This window comes from Schistosoma mansoni, chromosome 2, assembly GCF_000237925.1.
Source record: "Schistosoma mansoni strain Puerto Rico chromosome 2, complete genome".
Classification (NCBI taxonomy): Eukaryota; Metazoa; Platyhelminthes; class Trematoda; order Strigeidida; family Schistosomatidae; genus Schistosoma; species Schistosoma mansoni.
Genome location: NC_031496.1, coordinates 1,538,030 through 1,560,282, shown reverse-complemented (window position 1 = coordinate 1,560,282; position 22,253 = coordinate 1,538,030). Strand labels below are relative to the sequence as shown.

Sequence of the window (22,253 nt, the reverse complement as noted above, 5' to 3'; positions counted from 1 at the left end):
ATGCGCAAACAATTTAATTGAATAGCAACCACCAAAATTTTTTATTATTGTTACTACTCCTTATATTACTGTTGCATTTTTCGTTTTCCTCCCCCCTCCTACGTTTTAATAATCGATTAGTGTTTCTCGTTTTTCCTACCCGATCAATTAATTTCTTTTATTGGAAAGTTGTTTTCAATCATAGCGAGGAAAACAGAGAGAAAGGAAAGGTTAACATCAACATAAACGTTTCATATTAATAGTAGATATTTATTAATGTTACTAATATAATGGCTTTGAAACAAACATTTCCTGTGTTTCCCCGTAGTCGATTCTGACTAGACTTTGTTGGTAAAATATTTTAGAATGTGTTTACATATATATCCCCCTCTTCTAACGCTTAGAATAATCACTTCACTTTTCATGAAAGGGTTATCGTCCCGGCTAAACCAGTGTCTTAAGAGTAGACTAGAAGAAACCTAGGGGTAACCAAGCCAATTTACTGAATCAACCTATGAATACACTGACAACTAGTTCGACTCTTGTAAAGAGATGCTGAACTCCTGGTTGGTTTCCATCTAATAAACGTAATCAATACTTCATAAACTTGGATGATTTGACTCAAACTTGATGGGACAGTTGCATTCATTCTTTAAATCTATGAATAACAGGATGCAGATAATTTAACGCTCCTTTTTTTCATTGTTTCTAATCTATTTTTTTGTTTACTAATAATTCCATAAATAGTAATATGATAAGAAGGGGTTTTGTGGAAATTTAAGTATTTTCATAGTTGAAATCATGAGTTAATTGAAGTTAGAGTACCGTGGAAAACCTGGAAGCACTAGACGGTCTAGTATTTAAGCGCTCTGGCGCGAGACTGGTAGGTCCTGTGTTCAAATCTTGCGAGGCGGAATCATGGATGCGCACTGCTGAGTCCCACAATACGACAAAACGGACGTCTAGTGCTTCCGGGTTTTCTGTGGCAGTTTAACTTCAATTGACTCATGATTTAAATTATAATAGTAATATGTTGACTGACAAATAAATGACCAGGGATAAAGAGGGGTTTGCTAAGTATTTACTAAGACTATTGAATAATGAAACCTTGTCATCTATTCCTCTTGAGTATGTAGCTTGTAAGTTATGCACTTAATCTGCTTACTTTAATAAAACCCCTAGCATTGTAGTTCTGTCATCTTGTTATTTATTTATTTAAACACATAGATATTGGTACAAAGGGGTACCAGATATATATGCGCCACATAAATCTCATTTAATTTGTGTGAGGGCTGCGATACTGCTCAGGTGCTTAAACTGAAACAGGTGGTTTTCTTAAATAGCCACACTCGGAGCCTTTGACATAAAGGTCTATTCCACAAGGCATTGGAGCATCGTGAGCAGATGCAGTCCCATAGTAGCTGGTGACCAACGACTGATTCATACGCCATTTGTTCCTTCAGGATCCTGGAGCTCATGTGCACCATTGGTTTGGAATTAGGGTTTTCCAACTCCCCTAGGTGGACCCTCCGTGTCCACCAACCCGGTTAAAGTGCCGGACATTCGCTTTTCGTCCTCTCACTTTTGTGAACAACACCCCCACCACGAGAAAGCAGTGAGTAGGACTTCCGTGGCAGAGGCTATATATTCGCTGGCCATGTGAGAGCATTTCGAGAGGGAGAGTAGACTCTCCCCATTCTCGGCCGTACCAGGGCATTTGGGGGCATTATCAGCCTTATATTAAATGAATTATTAGCCATAAAATTGAAATCAATAAAAGTTATGAGTAGTAAATCTTCCAATTCGCCTACATTCATTTGAATTAGGTTACAGTTTTTATTGTACAATATAGAGTCTATTTTTCGATGAATCTGTATACAAATGTAGCTATATACATAACATAGAGGTATGCACATCTAAGTAGTATATATATATATATTAGAACTGGGCATAGACTAAGGGAACAATACTAATATTAGTAGTATAAGTGGGTGATATAATTTTTTTTTTAAAAAGAAGACAAAAGGAATAATTTTCTCTTACCTATATGAATTTTTCAAAAAAAGGTAAATTTTCAATCTGTAATGTTAACAAACAAAAAGAAATGGACTTTCTCCTTTTGTCTTGTGACTTTATTTTTGTTTCTAAAATTAAAAAAATGAGTCTAACGAGTCCCAAATAGGACGAAACGCGCGTCAAACTGGATTCCACTGCTAGCCATTATCCATTTATGCTTACCATGCTTGTGAATTAAGGCTATATTGTTTAATTATTTATTTAATCACATATATATTGGTACAAAGGGCACCGGATAAATATGCGCCACACAAAATAATGAGAATGGGAGGAGAAGGAAGAAGATGCGTATATATATTAAAGAAGGAAAAAAAGAAAAGGAGAAGAGTAATGATAGGGGGAACTGAAAGGCTATATTGAGGCAATACGCACAGTATGCACATATGCCAATTAGAGACTGACTAGTTGCAGTCCTGAAACATCGATGGGAAGATACCCCTAAATGCCTTGGTACGGCCGAGAGTGGGGAGAGTTAGCTCTCCTCCTCGAAATGCTCTCACATGGCTACGCATATCTACCCTCTGCCAAGGAAGTCCTACTCATTGCCTTCTCGTGGCGAGGGTGCTGTTTACAAAAGTGAGAGGACGAAAAGCGAATGACCAGCACTTTAACCGGGCCGGTGGACACGGAGGGTCCACGTAGAGGAGTTGGAAAACCCTGATTCCAAACCAATGGTGCACATGGTCTCCAGTATCCAGAACGAACAAATGGTGTATGAATCAATCGTTGGTCACCGGGTACCATAGGAATGCACCTCCTGACGTCGCTCCACTCCCTTGTGGTTTAGACCTATATGTCAAAGGCTCCGTGTGTGGCCCCCTGCCTCCGTTCGTGCACCCTGCCAATATCACCGTTCATACAGAAGTCAAGTGACTTGTGTGTCACATATGTATCTGGTGCCCCTTTGTATCCATACTTATATGTTCAAATTAATTCTGATACGTCTTGTAGGTTGAACGCTTTATTCAGATCCTAAGCTATTCGGATAACCCCAACTCAGCGACTTGAAGACCAGAGAGAAGACACGAGTAACAGAGAAACGCTTTACCGCAAGGTTCATTCTTGTACAGAAAATCGTAGGTATTTATAGATGTTTGCTTAAGTTAAATCAACATCCTAATTCAGCCAATCCACTTAACGACATATTTTGCTACTGACCAATGGTAGCATGCCACGTTGGATCTCCAGAATGTTCTGTCGTACTGTGATTGGTTGGGTCTCTTTTTGAGCCTTTGGAGGCTCTGTTGGAGTTCTCTGGAAGCCGACTTAACAAATTCATAAATAGAGATGCATATTTATGCAATCAGTGAGTCTTAAGCAAAGTAGAACGTAGTACATATATACATTCGTTCAAATTGTCACACCATATCGGCACATATAAAATTCATCTACACAAACATGTAATCGGTTACCGAGCCAGTATGCAACACACAGACGAGTATTGCCAATAAGCCTAAAATATTAATAACAGATAATGTTGTCTTCACAAGAAGTTATTCTTGTCAACAATTTAGTTCAACCAAGTATGAAATTAGTGGTAAGCTCTGTAAATTCCTTTTCTTTTTTTGAATTTCTATATTTTCAAACTTATCTTCTCCCTTTTCTTCCTGTTCTTAACTCATCAGGTGGATGTACTTTACACCGTCTAGTGTTGATGCTCACACTGAGATTTAAACCCAGTAACTCTCATTGCAAATGATTATGCGTTGTTTACAGAGCTGATAAGTTTGTACAAACACTAACTTATTCATTAGTTATAAATTTATGTATGAAGGGTTGAGATTTCCCATTAATGTAATATCCGGAATTGCAACTGATCAATTTATAACGGTAATGGGAGTCTCATCAGCTCTTGTAGTCTGGTGTGTGACGAAATCTCAGCACGGATACAGAATTCTCGTCTAGCTGTCGCCAACTTGCATCATTTATGGCGTAGGCGAAATATCTGTCTAGCAACCAATGGACGGGTTTACTATGCGGCAGTTCGTTCTGTCCTACTTTGTGGCAGTGAAACATGGCCGGTAAGATTAGAGGATATTCGTAGGTTGCTAGTATTCGATCATAGGTGTCTTCGAAGCATTATTCGTTTATCCTGGGACCACCGGGTAAGTAATGCAGTTGTTAGGAAACGGGTACTAGGTAAGGATGACAAATCGATTGATGAAGTAGTGAAACTTCATCCCGAGGTCCGAAGGCGAAGTCGTCCTGCTGACTGTACAGAGGTGTGAAAGCAGTAAGGTGTTTCCTTCAGACAACCAGCATGACAGCGATGCTGCCTTCCCACAAGGAGGAGTGGGGTTAGAAAAGGTCGACCCTAAAAATGCACACCTCGCCTTATCCCACGGATATCCGTCTCCAGCGGTAAGGACTTTTGAAGAACGGAGCTAACACGTCAAAAATTCCCCACAAAAAGGCTGTGCGTGACCGGCCTCAAGCAGTTGTCCCTTGGGCACTGCGGTCACGCTCCCAGGTCGTTAAGACCAACACTAATCCAACTTCTTTTTCAGGTCCCTCAAGAAATACCCTTCCACGGTGTGGGCAGCCGGGAAGTGATACTAGCCCTCATACCCTTAACTGCACACGAGACCAAGTTGGTCACTCTCAAATCCTTCCTACACCTAATAACTCTGTTATCTCCACGACTAACCCTTCCCACGTCCTTTTATCACCTCGCACCGCTAGGGCAAACGATTCGAGTACACAGAACGTTATTCCTGGTCTCCTGAAACCACGCTCTAAACTACATGTAGGAACTTTTAATGTCCGAACATTGTGCCAAATAGGACAACAGGCTTCCTTAGCTAGAACTCTAGAATCTTACACCATCGATGTGTGCTGCGTCTCCGAAACGCGCATACAAGATCCGAGTAGTGTCATTCATTTGACCGCACCTAATCAAAATAAAGATTCATCTCGATACACGCTTCGTGTATCTGGAAGCCCTGATGCTGCTTCCCGTGGCCTCGCTGGAGTAGGTATGGCATTAAGTCGTAGGACAGAACTAGCTCTTTTAGACTGGATCCCAGTAGACAGTCGTCTATGCGCTGTCCGACTAAACGGATCAGTAAGGACCCGGAAAGATAAGGAAACTCGTCGTTGCCTCTTCATCGTCTCTGCCTACTCTCCCACTGACTGCAACTCAGACGATATAAAAGATGAGTTCTACAGGAAACTTTCTGACCTTCTCCGAAAAGCTAGGCGTTCTGATGTAGTAATAGTGGCAGGTGACTTTAACGCTCAAGTAGGTAAACTAAGTGAAAGGGAAAGACACCTGGGTGGATCTTATGGTGTCATGGCGAAAAGAACAGATAATGGCGACCGTCTGTTGCAGCTATGCTCAGATAACCGCCTATTTCTTGCAAATACTAACTTTAAGCATAAGGAAAAACATCTTTTGACATGGCGACCCCGAATTCGTCCCAACGTTGGACCTAATTAGATCACATCGCTATCAGCCACCGATGGAGGGGCTCGATAGAAGACTGTCGCTCATTCTGGGGTACATGTTTAGATTCAGATCATGCTCTAGTGCGAGCACGTATCTGTCTGCGTCTTACTGGTCGTAGGAAAGACACTGCAGGGAAGCCTCTAAGGGTTCTACTTAATGATAGGCAAGCTAAGAATATATTCCAGGAACAACTAGAAAAACAGTTAGGCAGCCATGTAAGTTGTGTCCACCCCGAGGCAGCGTGGAATGACATCCGAAAAGCTGTGGAAACAGCAGTGATATCCGCTAGTAAGGTAAACCATAAGGTTAGGGAGAAACAATGGATCTCGGAAGCATCTACCGCACTGATAGATGCTCGTAAACTCATCCCACCTGGCTCTGAACATAACGAAGAGCGGAGTCAACTTAAGCGCAGGCTTATAAGAAGCCTACGCAATGATCGTGAACAGTGGTGGGTAGCGATAGCAAGAGAGATGGAAAAGGCAGCGGCAATAGGTAATAGTAGGCAGCTATTCAGACTCGTTAAAGAAACCGGTATTAGGAACCCGAATGTCAGTGAAACCATCTCAGGTAAAGATGGGCATATTATTCATTCTCAATCCAGGAGATTGGATCGATGGGCAGAACACTTTAGGGATCAATTCAACTGGCCTTCAGCCACACTTCAATTACCCACGATCCCCAGTCGTCCTGAATGGCAAATTGATGTAAGTCCTCCAACCCTCTACGAGGTTGAAAAAGCTATAGGAAATCTGAAGCGAGGGAGAGCCGCAGGCCCTGACAGGTTGACCCCTGAGATTTTTAAGGATGGTGGTCCAGTACTAGCAGTGAGATTGACTGAGGTCTTAGGTAGAATCTGGGAACTGGACGTAATTCCATCTGACTGGTCCCAATCACTGATTGTGCCAGTCTATAAGAAAGGACAAAAGTCTTCCTGTGACAATCACAGAGGGATCAGTTTGACTAATATAGTGTCTAAAATATTAGCTTCAATAATACTAGGTCGCCTAACCAAAGCTCGTGAAGAGCAGACTAGAGAACACCAGGGTGGTTTTCGACCTGGACGTGGTTGCATAGACCAGATATTCACCCTACGTCAGGTCCTAGAACATAGACACAAATTCAGACGTCCCACAATAGTAGTATTTCTTAACCTTAAGGCGGCATTTGACTCCGTTGATCGTGGGGTTCTATGGCAGTGTTTGTTAGTGAAAGGAGTGCCAAAGAAGTACATTAACCTCATAAAGGCTCTCTACTCGAACACAACTGGTCGAGTTAGAGCCTATGGCGAACTGTCATCAGAACTGATTACCTCAAGTGGCGTTCGTCAGGGCTGTCCACTCTCCCCATTCTTGTTTAACTTTGTCATTGACATACTTTTAGAGATAGCACTTTCATCAGCTAAACCTCCAGGAGTTGAACTTTTACCGGGAGGCTCACTTGTTGACTTAGAATACGCCGACGACATAGTTTTACTCGGTGAAGACGCTGACAACATGCAGAATCTTCTGACCACTATAAGCAACTATGCAGGCATGTTTGGAATGCGATTCTCTCCCTCGAAGTGCAAAATGTTACTTCAGGATTGGGTTGCATCGACACCTGAACTAATGATAGGGAGTGAAGTAGTTGAGCGTGTAGACCACTTCACTTATCTTGGGTGTCTCATCAGCCCTTGTGGTCTGGTATGTGACGAAATCTCAGCGCGGATACAGAAGGCTCGTCTAGCTGTCGCCAACTTGCGTCATTTATGGCGTAGGCGAGATATCCGTCTACCAACCAAAGGACGGGTTTACTGTGCAGCAGTTCGCTCCGTCCTACTTTATGGCAGTGAAACATGGCCAATAAGAATAGAGGATATTCGTAGGCTACTAGTATTCGATCATAGGTGTCTTCGACGCATTGCTCGTATATCCTGGGACCACCGGGTAAGTAATGCAGTTGTTAGGAAACGAGTACTAGGTAGGGATGGCAAATCGATTGATGAAGTAGTGAAACTTCATCAGTTGAGATGGCTGGGACACGTGTTACATATACCCAACCACCGACTGCCACGACGTGCAATGTTTTATGGTGTAGAAGAGTAGGTTGGAAGAAAGCTAGGGTCAGCCAGACCAAAACGTGGCACAAATCCATGAAGTCACTGACAATTGGACTGAGCCATGTTGATAGGTGTAGACTAGCTGGTTGGGATTCGCTAGATGATAGCAATCAATGGTTAGAGACCTTGAATGACATGGCTCAAAATCGTTTGTAATGGCGAAGTTGCATCCACTCTTTGTGTTCTACCAAATTATAATCTTCGGAATTCTTCATGTCTCTCTTTCTTCTCTCTTTTCAAATTTATTTCTCTGGATTATACTCCTTGAATAACATCTTCAAACCCCAATCATTCAGAATACTGCTTATACTTTTACTACTTCTACCACTATGGGATTTGAATCAACAACTGCATCTCTGCGTTATTGTGGTATGGCAATTCGAACTGATGTATGTACATACGTACGAAGTTCTACGTTGTGACTGACTGACTGTTAATGGTATGTATTAGTCTTGAGCTGTTGTTTGACGTAATAAAAAACTAATACTCATCTAATGAAATTACATTATTTCTTTTTATCATTATAACTATATTGGCTAATTGTGCTTCCCCTTAGTTAAATTATAAGTTTGCATAAATACGCTCATTTGTTCTTAATATGAAAGAGTTCCAATATCACGATAACCATTGATTAATAATTTTATCTTTATACAATCGATTATGTATTCATGGACAGTGTTTTTTCATCGATCGGTAAAAAATATGTTTCATAAAATGATACAGTTTTTCTATAACTCAATATTAAACAGTTTTATTTTTATTAGTTGGATTGACGAGTTAATTAAAGCTAGACCCTTATGGAAATCCAGGAAACACTAGACGGTCGTTTCTTCGTAGTATGAGACTCCTCAGCAGTGCGCACCCACGATCCCGCTCGCAGGATTCGAACATAGGGCTTGTCGGTTTCGCTCGCAAATGCTTAACCTTTAGACCACTTAGCCGGACGATATCCAGACGTTTTATTGTCTGACTTCATCGTTGGTGATATAATCAGAAAGGTGTACTGGTACATGTGATTATTCATTTATGTACCGTATTCTATCAACTCTGTTAAGATTGAATTAATTTTCTACTAGTTGACCTAGTTCTACCTTTTTTTCCAAATAGATCATACATGACATGTATAAAAATAATAATGTAGGAGGCAGTGGTATTCAGGTGAAAATACTGAAATTTCATTTATATTAGGTCACTGGTTTGGATTTTTCCTTACTTCATTTTAGTATTATTATGATGTTACGAAGTTAGCATACTACAGTACATAATCGGAATACTACCATTAGTTTTTGTAGATGATGAGACTCTCTGATAAGATGCAATATTGTTGAATTATTATCATGGTATTGGATTTGAGTGAAGGAGACGAACACTGGGAACATAACACTCAAAACTTTGAGTACATAAATCTGTACTTGGCCACGGTGTTAGAACGTATGAGTCTGTTAAGCGATTGGATGTAGTTGACAGGAAACTCTGGACTAAAATTTCATGTTAAGTGGTATTTCCTGGCCTGATGTGCATGCAATCTTTGGGTGACTGACGCTCTCTGTGGGAGATCAGTTGCTATTTAAATAGCTCGATGTCAATATCTCAGCTTGGAAAGTTGGATGGAGAGGGAGCATCATTTCCTCTAAATTCCAGTTACGCCTCGATGATTAATTCTAAACAGCTCAAAAATTAGAGCCAGCTCTTCTAGGTAACTATCCCCAACATAGTAAATGAGGTATCGAATCACTTAGTCTAGTGTCTACACTGCGATGTAATCGATAGACTTCAGTTTGCACTAAAAGACTAGACAAATGACACTAGTCCATTATTCAGTGATCAGTCAATTATAAGTATGTATCATTAGTTAGTTAGCTTACCACAATAATGTCAAGATTTATTGTTATCAAAGCAATATAATTTTCAATTGTGTTTAAGACCACTGTCAAATCCGAATACTGTTCATTTGTTGATAGATGTTTCTTTGTATGTGTGTTAGTCTTGTCCTAATGGTAGGTAAATGTAACGGTTTAGTAACTATGAATAATTATGTCATTAAATTGTTCAATAGCTGGATATCAACATTGAACTCGATTACATTTTTTGTCTAGTTACCGTGGTAACAATCTTATTAAACTTCACACAAAAATTATGACCTAAAGTCAATGATAATATACGGTAAATAAGTCATTATGTAACATAAAATAACAATTTACAAGGAGAATTTCTAACAGTTAAAATCACAAAAACTCCTTAATATTATGGTTAATATTTATTGTGTGTTAAATATCGATATGTTACATATAAATATGTTATCATTTATATATTTAAACCTACACACCAGTAACGGGGAATGTTTCAATATGATTCGGGGGTGAATTATCAACACCCGACCGTTGCTGCTACCTTGACGTGATGGTTGGGCTTGCCTATCGTGATCAACCAATCGAGCTATACTGGCTGGAACAATCGTTCTTCAAGGTCCTACCATGCCAGACAAGTTGGTTGAAGAGCGGTAAGACTAAAAGCAACAAACCCAAGGTCCGAAGGCGAAGTCGTCCTGCTGACTGTACAGAGGTGTGACGGCAGTAAGGTGTTTCTTTCAGACAACCAGCATAACAGCGATGCTGCCTTCCCACAAGGAGGGATGGGGTTAGAAAAGGTCGACCCTAACAATGCACACCTCGCCTTATGCCACGAATATCCGTCTCCAGCGGTAAGGTTTTTTTAAAGAACGGAGCTAACACAAAAACTACCCACAAAAAGGTCGTATGTGACCGACCTCAAGCAGTTGTCCTTTGGGTACTGCGGTCACGCTCTTAAGTCATTAAGACCACTTCTAATTCAATTTTCTTTTCAAGTGCCTCTAGAAGAACCCTTTTACGGTGTAAGCAACTGGGAAGTGATAACTGCCCTCATACCTTTAACAGAACCCAAGACTGAGGTTATCAACAAGTGCACACTTATACTTTTAACAGAATCTTGAAAGCTAAATGATCTGATCAAATCGGTCTTCATTCCCTTCATTTTCCATGGATTATACTTATACACTGTAAAGTGTAATTATTAAGCTTACTAGTTAAATATTGTAATATAATTGATTGTAATGTTACATGACTCTTAGTCTATTGTTATTAGGTATTCATCTTCTCCGAACCTTATAGAACTTTGAATGAATCCATATCTCTCTACAGGTGTTTGAAACCCCCATATCACTAAATCTCATAATTCTTTAAAGATTACCTATGCTAATCACTTATGCTTACTTACTTACTGCCCACCAGCATTGTCCAACCCAATCTGTCCTGGGCTTTCTTTTCTAGTTCTATCCAGTTTTTGTTCATTCTTCTCATGTCTGTCTCTATTTCTCGGCGTAATGTGTTATTTGGTCTTCCTCTTCTCCTTTGACCTTCAGGATTTACATATGACCGCTTTCCTTGTCACTCAGTTTGTTGCTTTCCTCAATATATGCCCAATCCACTTCTACTTCCTTGTGTAAGAGATCATGATACTATTCTTCACCTGTTCAAATCCAAAATTTGAACTTTTATCTCATTGATTAAAATTTAAGTCGTTTATCCATAAAATCACTACAGTTTTCATGTGAATTTTAATTTCACTTTTATTGTGAATGCATTTCAAATTAACCCTAATAATATTTTAGTTTCTACTTCATCCTCCCCCCCTCTCTCTCTCTCCACGCACTACTTTTATTCTGCACTATTTAAACTAAATGTGTTTTTTTTTCTTGTTTTTAATAATTAAAACAAACTTCCGGTACAATGAATGATAATTGGTTTTCAAAATCTTTAATTATTACCGCTGTTAAATCAATATACTACTGATACTACTATCATTACTATTAATATTACTTGATTATTCAAGTATAGTTCATATATCAACTATTAACTTATTCTTTTTCTTAATACTTTATCATGATTACAGTAGTCCAATTGATTTGTTAGTTGTTAGATGTTATAGTCACTGATCATTCGTTCCTAAGTTCGAACCCTCAAGATATAAGCTTACATAGAAAGGTTGAATGAAAGTACTGGGGAATATATATATTGGCATAAGAAGGCACCAAATAGATATACTCCTCACAAACCATTTGATTTGTGTGAGGGCTGGAATATTGCCTGGGTGCCCAAACGAGGGCAGGTGGTTTTCTTGAGAGGCCATACCCAGAGCCTTTGACCTAAAGGTCTATTCCACAAAGCAGTGGAGCAATGTAAGGGATGCAGTCCCGTGATAGCCGGTAACAAACAATAGGTTCATACACCTTTTGTTTACTCAGGATACTGGAGTTCATGTAAACCATTGATTTGAAATTAGGGTATTCTAACCCACCTAGGTGGGATCAACATGTTGGATTCCGTAAGGATAGGTCGTGCACAGACCAGATTGCTACACTACGGATCATCGTTGAACAATCAGTTGAGTGGAACTCATCACTATACCTCAACTTCATTGATTTTGAGAAAGTGTTTGACAGCGTGGACAGGAGAACATTATGGAAACTTCCTCGACACTATGGAGTTCCTCAGAAGATCGTCAACATTATCCAAAACTCAAACGATGGACTACAGTGCAAAGTGGTGCATGGAGGACAGCTGACAGATGCATTTCCAGTAAGGACCGGAGTCAGACAAGGCTGTCTACTCTCCCCATTCCTCTTCCTTCTAGTGATTGACTGGATTATGAAGAATTCGACATCTGAAAGGAAATACGGAATACAATGGACTTCTCAGAATCAATTAGATGATTTGGACTTTGCAGATGACCTAGCCCTCCTCTCTCATACACACGACCAAATGCAGATGAAGACCGCAAATGTGGCAGCAGCCTCTGCATCGATAGGCCTCAACATTCACAAAGGAAAAAGCAAGATTGTCAAATGCAACACGGAGAACATCAACCCAATCACACTTGATGGCGAAACTTTGGAAGAGGTGGAAACATTCACGTACCTGGGAAGCATCGTTGATAAACAAGGAGGATCGGATGCAGATGTAAAGGCAAGGATTGGCAAAGCAACGGCAGCATTTCTACAATTGAATAACATATGGAACTCAAAACAACTGTCAACTAATTTCAAAGTGAGAATCTTCATTACGAACGTCAAGACAGTTCTACTGTACGGAGCTGAAAAGTGTAGAACTACTACGACCATCATCAGGAAGGTACAAGTATTTATCAACAGTTGTCTACGCAAAATACTCAACATCCATTGGCCGGATACTATCAGCAACAGCGTTTTATGGGAGAGGACAAACCAGCTTCCAGATGAAGAGGAAATTAGGAAAAGACGTTGGAAGTGGATAGGACATACATTAAGGAAATCACCAATGTGCATCACGACTCAATCCGTAACTTGGAATCCGGAAGGGAAGCGGAAAAGAGGAAGGCCAAAGAACACACTACGCCGGGAAATAAAAGCAGATATGAGAAGGATAAATAGCAACTGGAAAGAACTGGAAAGGAAGGCTGAGGACAGAGTTGGGTGGAGAATGCTGGTGAGCGGCCTATGCTCCTCGACGAGGGAAGTAGAGTTCAACCACGTCTGTTGTGAGATAACAATTGGTGAACGGTTGCTCAAACTTCGTGGATTGCTTGAAGTTAGGCATTCATACCGTTGGATGCCGGCTCAGTGGTCTATCGGTTTAGTGCTCTGGCGAGAGACTGGTAGGTCCTGGGTTGGAATCTCGCGATTGCAGGATCGTGGATGCGCACTGCTTAGGAGTCCCGTGATAGGACGAAACGGCCGTCCAGTGCTTCCAGGTTTTCGATGGTGGTCTAGCTTCAATTGACTCATAATTTCAACTATGAAAATACTAAAATCTCCTTCTGAATATTGCATGGGCTTCATGGATTCTATTGGTAGCTAATGTCGGATTGTCATAAAAGCTTTAAATAAGTAAACACAACTCCATGCAGAACTGAACGAAGAATTCGTTGTCACAACTAATACAAATAATATATAAGAACTGTCGTCTAAATTAGAGCGAATAGTTTCACAGTATAATGTTCTATGTTGTTTTAGTTAATTTACTTACATGTCCACTTCAGCGTTAGACGTACTTAGACTTGAATTTATTAAGTTATTAGGCATAGGTAATACATGTTTCAGTCGATTAAGATTCAGAATTGTTTAAAACCGATTCTACGTCTTTACATTGTATCCTACATCGAACGTCAGCATTGCTTACTCAGTCAGTCAGCTACAACATAGGACCACACACATTTATACATCGGTCCAAGTTGCCATACCTCGTTAGCACAAAAACATGAACACCGAATTCATAGTAGTTAATTTAGTGGTGGTAGTATATAAAAGATAGGTTGTATATAAGGATATAGTACAGGAAGGAAGAACGTTATGAAGCAATTTTAATCTTTAGGATTTGAGGGAAGATAAAGAGTGTATACACCTACGCCATTGTAATCGATTCTGAGCGATATCACCCAGAGTCTCCAACCATTGGTTATGATAGTCACGTGGACTCAAACCAAGTAGTCTGTATCTACCAACATGGCTCACACTAGAAGTTAGTGACTTCATGCTGTGATGCCATGCTTTGGTTTGGCCGCCCCTAACTCTTTTCCAACTATCCTTAATACTAGTCAGCATTGCGCGTCGTGGTAATCACTGTTCAGGCATAAGTAACACGTGACCCAAACATCTCAGTCGATGAAGATTCATGACCTCATCAACTGATTTACCGTCATTCCCTAATACATACTAGGTTCAACTACGAGCAATAGATTTTTTAAGGACAGCCTGATCTAAGCTTTCATATAGTTATGTTTTTACAGAAAAAAAGGTAAACATAGCAAACCTTTACGCAGTTATTTATTTGAACACATAAATGTTGGTGCAAATGGGCACCAGATATATATGTGCCACGCAAATCTCATTTGATTTGTGTGAGGGCTGTGATACTGCCCAGGTGCCCAAAATGAAGCAGCAAGGGGCCACACCCAGAGCCTTTGACCTAAAGATCTGATCCACAAGGCAGTGGAGCATCGTGAGGAGATGCAGTCCCATGGTAGCCGGTGACCAATAATTAGTTCGTACGCCATTTATTCCCTCAGGATACTGTAGCCCATGTGCACCATTGGTTTGTAATCAGGGTTTTTCAACTCCCCTAGGTGAACTTGTGTCCACCATCCCGGTTTAATCGCCGGATATTCGTTTTTCGTCCTCTCAATTTCGTAAACAACATTAACGTCAGGAGAAGGCAGTGAGTAGGACTTGTGTGGCAGAGGCTATATACGCGTGGCCATGTGAGAGCATTTCGAGAGGGTGAGCGGACTCTCCCCACTCTCAGCCGTACCAGGGCATTTAGGGGCCTATACGCAGTAAATACTTATAAGATTTGTATTTAAATATCATGCTCTCTATTTGTATTGTTTCTATAGACTTAATATAAACCCACTAGTTTTTGAGCCAAAACCATTAGAGTTAAATTATTATTAACTTCTAAAGAATAAACTTATCATTGTCATATCTGTCACAGTCAGATATTGGCATATAATTCCCATTTAAACATTAAAATGAGAACATGAATTTCAGCGAAGAAATCTCTTTTTGCTGAAAAAATTAATCCATTTGCTGAACAGTCAGATATTATTGATCTATCCAGATTATATTACTAAATTTTACAATGTTTGTTTAATTTACAATTTTATTGGTTATCTTGTCATTTTTCTATAGAAATCAATAAGGTAATGAATTAGTTTACCGTATCCAAGGAAAGGGAAAAAAAGAAAGGAAAACTTAAACAAAAATCATGTTTCTCCATTTTTTGTCTCTGGCTACTTTTAATTAATTAATTAATTATTATTATTATATGTCAGTAATAAATTGATTATGTGTATAGAAAAGAAATTGGTCAATATGAGGAAATAAAAGTAGATGAAGGAGGTTATATAGAACAAGAGAAAGTAACGAGCAGTGTGTGTGTGTGTGTATGTGTGTGTCAGTGAAAAGGGGGAGGGGAGAGAACTAGTCACTTAGTTGATAACATAAAAGAGAAGGGGGAATTTTGCTATAAGTTCCATATTATATAATCTAATCAATTTCTTGTCATTTTCATTCATGCATATCTTTAATTTTCTTTTCTATTTCTTTTGTTTGACATATATTATGATAAGGTATATATATAGATGCCCTCAAATGCCCTGGTACGGCCGAGAGTAGGGAGTCTGCTCTCCGTCTCGAAACGCTCTCATATGGCCACGCGAATATATAGCCTCTGCCACGGAAGTCCTACTCACTGCCTTCTCGTGGCAGGGGTGTTGTTCACAAAAGTGAGAGGACGAAAAGCGAATGTCCGGCGCTTTAACCGGGTTGGTGGATGTGGAGGATCCACCTAGGGGAGTTGGAAAACCCTGATTCCAAACCAATGGTGCACATGGGCTCCAGGATCCTGAAGGAACGAATGGCGTATGAACCAACTGTTGGTGACCAGCTACCGTGGGACTGCATCTCTTCGTGATGATCCACTGCCTTGTGGTCTAGACCTTTAGGTCAAAGGCTCCGGGTGTGGCCCCCTAGGAAAACCACCTGCTTCAGTCTGGGCACCTGGGCAGTATCTTAGCCCTCACACAAATCGAATGAGATTTGTGAGGCGCATATTTATCTGGTGCTTCCTTGTACCTATATTTATGTGTTTAAATAAATAAATAATATATGTATATTGATCAAGTTATTCTATCTAATTCTATTAAAAGGTAAAAATAAGAATATATACTTACAATAATAATAGTAACAAAGTTAGGAGGCGGTCAAACCAAAACATGGCATCAGAGCTTGAAGCCATTAACTGCTAGTATGTGCTATGTTGGTAGGTACAGACTATTTGGTTAAGGTCCACGTAACTATCGTCATTCAGTCACAACGTAGAACTTCGTACGTACGCACGTACATCAGTTCGAGTTGCCATACCATATTAGCTCAGAGATGCAGTTGTCCCATAGTGGTAGAAGTAGTAAGAGTAAAAGCAGTAATCCGAAAGATTAGGGTTTGCAGATATTATTCAAGGAGTACATTCGAGTCAATTAAATTGGGAAAGGGAAGAATAGTGGATGCACCTTCTCCTTTGCAAACGATTTTGAACCATGTCATTCAAGGTCTCTAACCATCGGTTTTTATCATCTCGTTGATCTCAATCAGTTAGTCTAAACCTACAAACATGGCTCAGTCCACTTGTTAGTAACTTCATGCCACATTTTGGTCTGGCCGCCCGTAGCTTTCTTCCAACCTACTCCTACACCATAAAACATTGCACGTTGGGGCAGTCGGTGGTTAGGCCTACGTAACATGTGTCCCAGCCATCTCAACTGATCATGTTTTATTACTTCATCAATTGATTTGCCATCCTTACCTAGTTTTTGTTTCCTAACAACGGCATTACTTACCCGATAGTCCCAGAATATACGATCGTGACTATTGTTACCAATGTTTAAAGATTCTATGTGACATAGCTTAGAATCGATCACTATAACATAGATATATACACTCTTTATCTTCTCTTAAATCTTGAAATGAAAATTTGTTTCATATCTATCTTTCTTCCTAAATTGTAACTGACTAACTGACTGATAATAAATAACTACTGCTATTATCGTTAATGAAATTTAAAAAAAAAAAAAATTAAGAGAAAACTGCTAATTCCTTTATTCTATTATATTACCTTCTCTCTTTTTATCTTATTGATAATACCCCCTTCCTTTTATTATTACTATTTCTTTCTGTCATTTATTTTAACTCACCTTTTTTTTTAATCACTTTATATTATTATTATCTGATTTCCTGTCCTGTTCTGTTCTGTTTTTTTTTTGTTTTTTCTTTCAATTTCATAATTGTGACCTAATTTTCTTTTTTTTGTTTTTGTTTTTCTTTTTTTTTAATTAAAACAAAGCGATTTGTTTTGTATGTAGTTAGAAAGGTTTGTGTGTGTGTGTGTGTGTGTATAAGTTTATTTACGTTTTATTTTAATCTAATCATTATAAAATGAATATTGATCTACTAAAAATTATTATGAACTACTCTCTTCGGTTCGAATCCCGCGAGTGGGGTTGTGGATATTGACTGCTGAGAAGTCTTATACTAGGACGAATTGGATGTCCAATGCTTCTAGGGTTTCAATGGTACTTATTTACTTACTTACTTCCGCTTGTTACTCACAACGGAGCATAGGCCGCCGACCAGCATTCTCCAACCCACTCTGTCCTGGGCTTTCTTTTCTAGTTCTATCCAGTTTTTGTTTATTCTTCTCATGTCTGTCTCTATTTCTCGGCGTAATGTGTTCTTTGGTCTTCCTCTTCTCCTTTGTCCTTAAGGATTCCATATGAGGGCTTATCTTGTGCTGCAGTTGGGTGATCTCCTCAATGTGTGTCTTATCTACTTCCAGCGCTTCTTCCTGATTTCTTCCTCCGCTGGAATCTGGTTTGTTGTCTCATGAATTCATATATTAAATTAATATGGTATCCACATAAAAGTAATGAAGTAGTGAAACTTCATCAGTTGAGATGGCTGGGAAATGTGTTACGTATGCCCAACCACCGACTGCCCCGACGTGCAATGTTTTATGGTGTAGGAGTAGGTTGGAATAAAGCTAGGGGTGGCCAGACCAACACATGGCACGCATTCATGAAGTCAGTGACAATTGGACTGAGTCATGTCGGTTGGTGTAGACTACCTGGTTGGGCTTCGCGAGATGATAACAATCGATGGTTAGAGACCTTGAATGACATGACTCAAAATCGTTTGCAATGGTGAAGGTGCATCCACTCTTTGTGTTCTACCAAATTATAATCTTCTGGATTCTTCATGTCTCTATCTTATTTCTCTTTCCAAATTTATATCACTGGATTATACTTCTTGAATAACATCTTCAGACCCTAATCTTTCAGAATACTGCTTATTCTCTTACTACTTCTACCACTATGGGATTTGAATCGACAACTGCATCTCTGTGTTATTGTATTATGGCATTTCGAACTGATGTACATACGTACGAAGTTCTATGTTGTTACTGGCTGACTGATTATAACAGTATTACTAAATTATAGTTTGTTCTTTGTGCCCTCGTTTCATGGAAAACTAATAAGCAATGTCTGGAATGGGAATAGGATAATAAATAGATTGATGAGATAGAAAATCTTCAACTGAGGTGGTTGAGATATGTGTTATGTATGCCAAATAACGGCCTACCTCAATGGACGATGTTATTAGGTGTAGGAGTAGGTTGGAAAAAAGCTAGGGAAAGGCAAACAAAACATGACATCAATCTACGAAGCCATTGACAACTGGACTGAGTCGTATTAAGAAGTTTAGACTGCGTGGTTAGGGCCTGTTTAATTGTCACAACCAGTGAATAAATACTTTGAATGAAATGGCTCAAAATTGCTTGAAATCGTTCATTTGCATCCATTCTTGGTCTTTACCCAGATTCTAAGCTTCTGAATTCCTCTTAACTTTTTTGTTTTTTTATTTTCTCGAGTTGTATATTTAGTGAATAATCTTTCCTAGTACCACTCATATTATTACTACTTCTATTATTCTGAGATTTGGTCTAACAATATAATCTCTCTGGGGCATAGGAACCTGAATCAATGTACATACATACCACATTCTACGTTATAACCGACTGACTGAATGATGGCGAATCGTAGTATATTGTGTTTAATAGTCATCAATTTCTGAAGGATAATGAGTAAATATGCTTTGTTTAAAGTTGTAACTCAAAAATCGAATTCTTAAAGAAAGAATCAAGTCAAGTATGAGATAATATTAAAGTTTATGATTGTGACTAATCTTTAAATAAAAAGTCTACATATCCACTCTATATAACTGACCAATCAGTGGAATGCGTCATTTCATTTCATTTGTGTGAGGGCTGTGATACTTCCTAGGTGATTAAACCGAGGCAGTTGCTCTTTTTAGGGGGCCACACCCCGAGCCTTTCATATAGTTATGTAAATACATATAAGATTTCTATTTAAATGCCATGCTCTCGGTTATTTATATTATTTATTTATTTAAACATATAAATATTGGTACAAGGAAGCACCAGATCTATATGCTCCGCACAAATCTCATTCGATTTGTGTGAGAGCTGTGATACTGCCCAGGTGGTTTTCTTTGGGGGCCACATCCGGAGTCTTTCACCTAAAGGTCTATTCCACAAGGTAGTGGAGCATCGTGAGGAGGTGCAGTCTCATGGTAGCCAGTGACCAACAATTGATTCATACGCAGTTTGTTCCCTCAGGATACTGGAGCCCATGTGCTTGATTGGTTTGTAATCAGGGTTTTCCAACTCCCCTAGGTGGACCCTCCGTTTCCACCAACCCGATGAAAGCGCCGGACATTCGCGTTTCGTCCTCTCAATTTTGTAAACAACGTCAATGTCACGAGAAGGCAGTGAGTAGGACTTGTGTGGCAGAGGTCATATACGCTTGGCCATGTGAGAGCATTTTGAGAGGGAGAACGTACTCTCCCCACTCTCGGCCGCACCAGGGCATTTGGGGGCATATGTTTAAATAAATAAAAATATAAACTGACCAATCGGTCATAAACTGTTGTCATATCTTGGTTTTCCTAGCTCTATAGCTTTTCTCTGACCTACTACTCCTAAATCAAACATCATCAGATATTGAGTAGAAGGTGATGATTGAGCATGTGTAAAACATTCTTCAACTTCTGTAATCTGTTAAAGTGGATAGTATTCATTGATTAATATATAGAATTAAATACTTAATAAATTTTAAACATTTTCTTATGGCAATCAATTAGATAAATGATATGTGTCATTGAATTGAATGAGCGGATATTTTTATCATATGTTTTGATTGGAAATATTATTACTTGATTGATCTACCATTGATAACCATAATTGTTTAGAAGTAATGTTACTATCACCCCCTAAATGCCCTGGTACGGCCGAGAGTGAGGAGAGTCAGCTCTCCCTCTCGAAATACCCTCACATGGCCACGTGCATACAACTACTACCAGGGAAGTCCTACTCACTGCCTTCTCGCGACATGAGGGGGTTACGGGAGACGAATGCTCAATGCTTTAACCGGGTTGGTGGATATGTAGGATCCACCTAGGCGACTTGGGAAACCCTGATTCTAAAGGAATAGTGCACATGGGCTCCAGTATCCTGAAGGAATAAATGGCGTATGAACCAATTGTCCGTCACCGGCTACCATCAGACTGGATCTTCTGGCGTTACTCCACTGTCTCGTGGATTAGACCTTTAGGTCGAAGTCTTCGAGTGTGGCCTCCTAGGAGAACCACCTTCTTTGGTTAGTATCCCATCCCTCACAAAAATCGAGTGATTTGTGTGGCGCATATCTATTTGGTGCCTCCTTTTACCAATGTTTATGTTTTTAAATAAATAATATTACTATCTCTCATACAAATCAACTACTGTATTCTCAGATGAATAGATTAATTGCTTTGTGAATTTAAAGCAATTGATTAAATTGTTATAAATGTTTAGTTACACCCATCCATATCATCGTATTAACAGTCATTTGGTATTACTATTCCTTTATACTCAGAAAGGGTTTTGTGGAGATTTCAGTATTTTCATAGTCGATCAATCCACAAAATTAGACACCATCGGATGTCGGCTCAGTGGTTTGTCGGTTAAATGCTATGGCGTGAGACTGGTAGTTCCTGGGTTCTAGTATCGCAAAGCGAGGTCGTTAATGCGCACTGCTTAGGAGTCCCACAATAGGACGAAACGGCCGTCCAGTGCTTCCAGGTTTTCCTTGATGGTCTAGCTTCAATTGACTCATGGTTTCAACTATGATAATCCTTTATACAACAAAAACCTTTAAAAAATGGATTAAATCTATAGTGATTTTGTCATTTCCAAGAATGAAACTATTGTGAATCGTTTAGAGAACAAAGAAATATCTTAATCATTTTGTAAGTCACCTACATGCCGGTGAGCGGCCTATGCTCCTTGACGACGGGTAACAGGCCTAAGTAAGCTACATGAAATATATATATATATATGATTTTATTAGCTTAATTAATGATCACAATATATCATTGTTAGTCAGTTCTAGATAATGTTTTTTTATTCATTTCATAGGTGTTACACTTCATATACCAGATACTGTAATGGGATTAACATTTATTGCAGCTGGTTCTAGTGTACCAGATGCAATTGCTTCAGTAATTGTTGTTCGTGAAGGTAAGTTCTAGATCTAGTAATTTTAAATCTTTAATTTTTCCCTTAGATACTATGTGTGATTTTTCAAAGCCCCCTCCCTTCGTAATGCAGGTACCTATTTTGTTTAGCTGATTCCAGTTACATTGTAGGCTGATTGTTATCAAAATACACACGTATTGGTGAATAACGAAATTAAATAAGTCAAATACGAGAATGTAGTTTTGAATACGTATATTTCGTACACTCAATGATTTAAACAGACAATCTGTTATAACTGTTTTATATACTGCTTATTACGACTTAGCTATTCCTATTGCTTAGTATTCTTGGACATCAAAACACTCGACAAGTCCCCAAATCAGACCATGGTTGATCAGGGAAGAAATTATATTCCGAATAACAAGGATAGATGGAATACGTTAGTATATTTATAAATTTCACATGAGAAGATTTTTCAAGCATCGAC

The 22,253-nt window shown here is 39.2% G+C and overlaps 1 protein-coding gene across 1 annotated transcript in view; it reads left to right on the top strand.

Moving 5' to 3' along the window:
- Positions 1 to 22,253, top strand: part of Smp_170450 (hypothetical protein) — a 38,517-nt gene that overhangs the window by 10,455 nt on the left and 5,809 nt on the right. Inside the window, exon 7 of the mRNA XM_018795290.1 lies at positions 21,707 to 21,808. Coding sequence (XP_018649617.1) covers positions 21,707 to 21,808 — 102 coding nt within the window. The remainder of the gene's footprint in view (positions 1 to 21,706; positions 21,809 to 22,253) is intronic.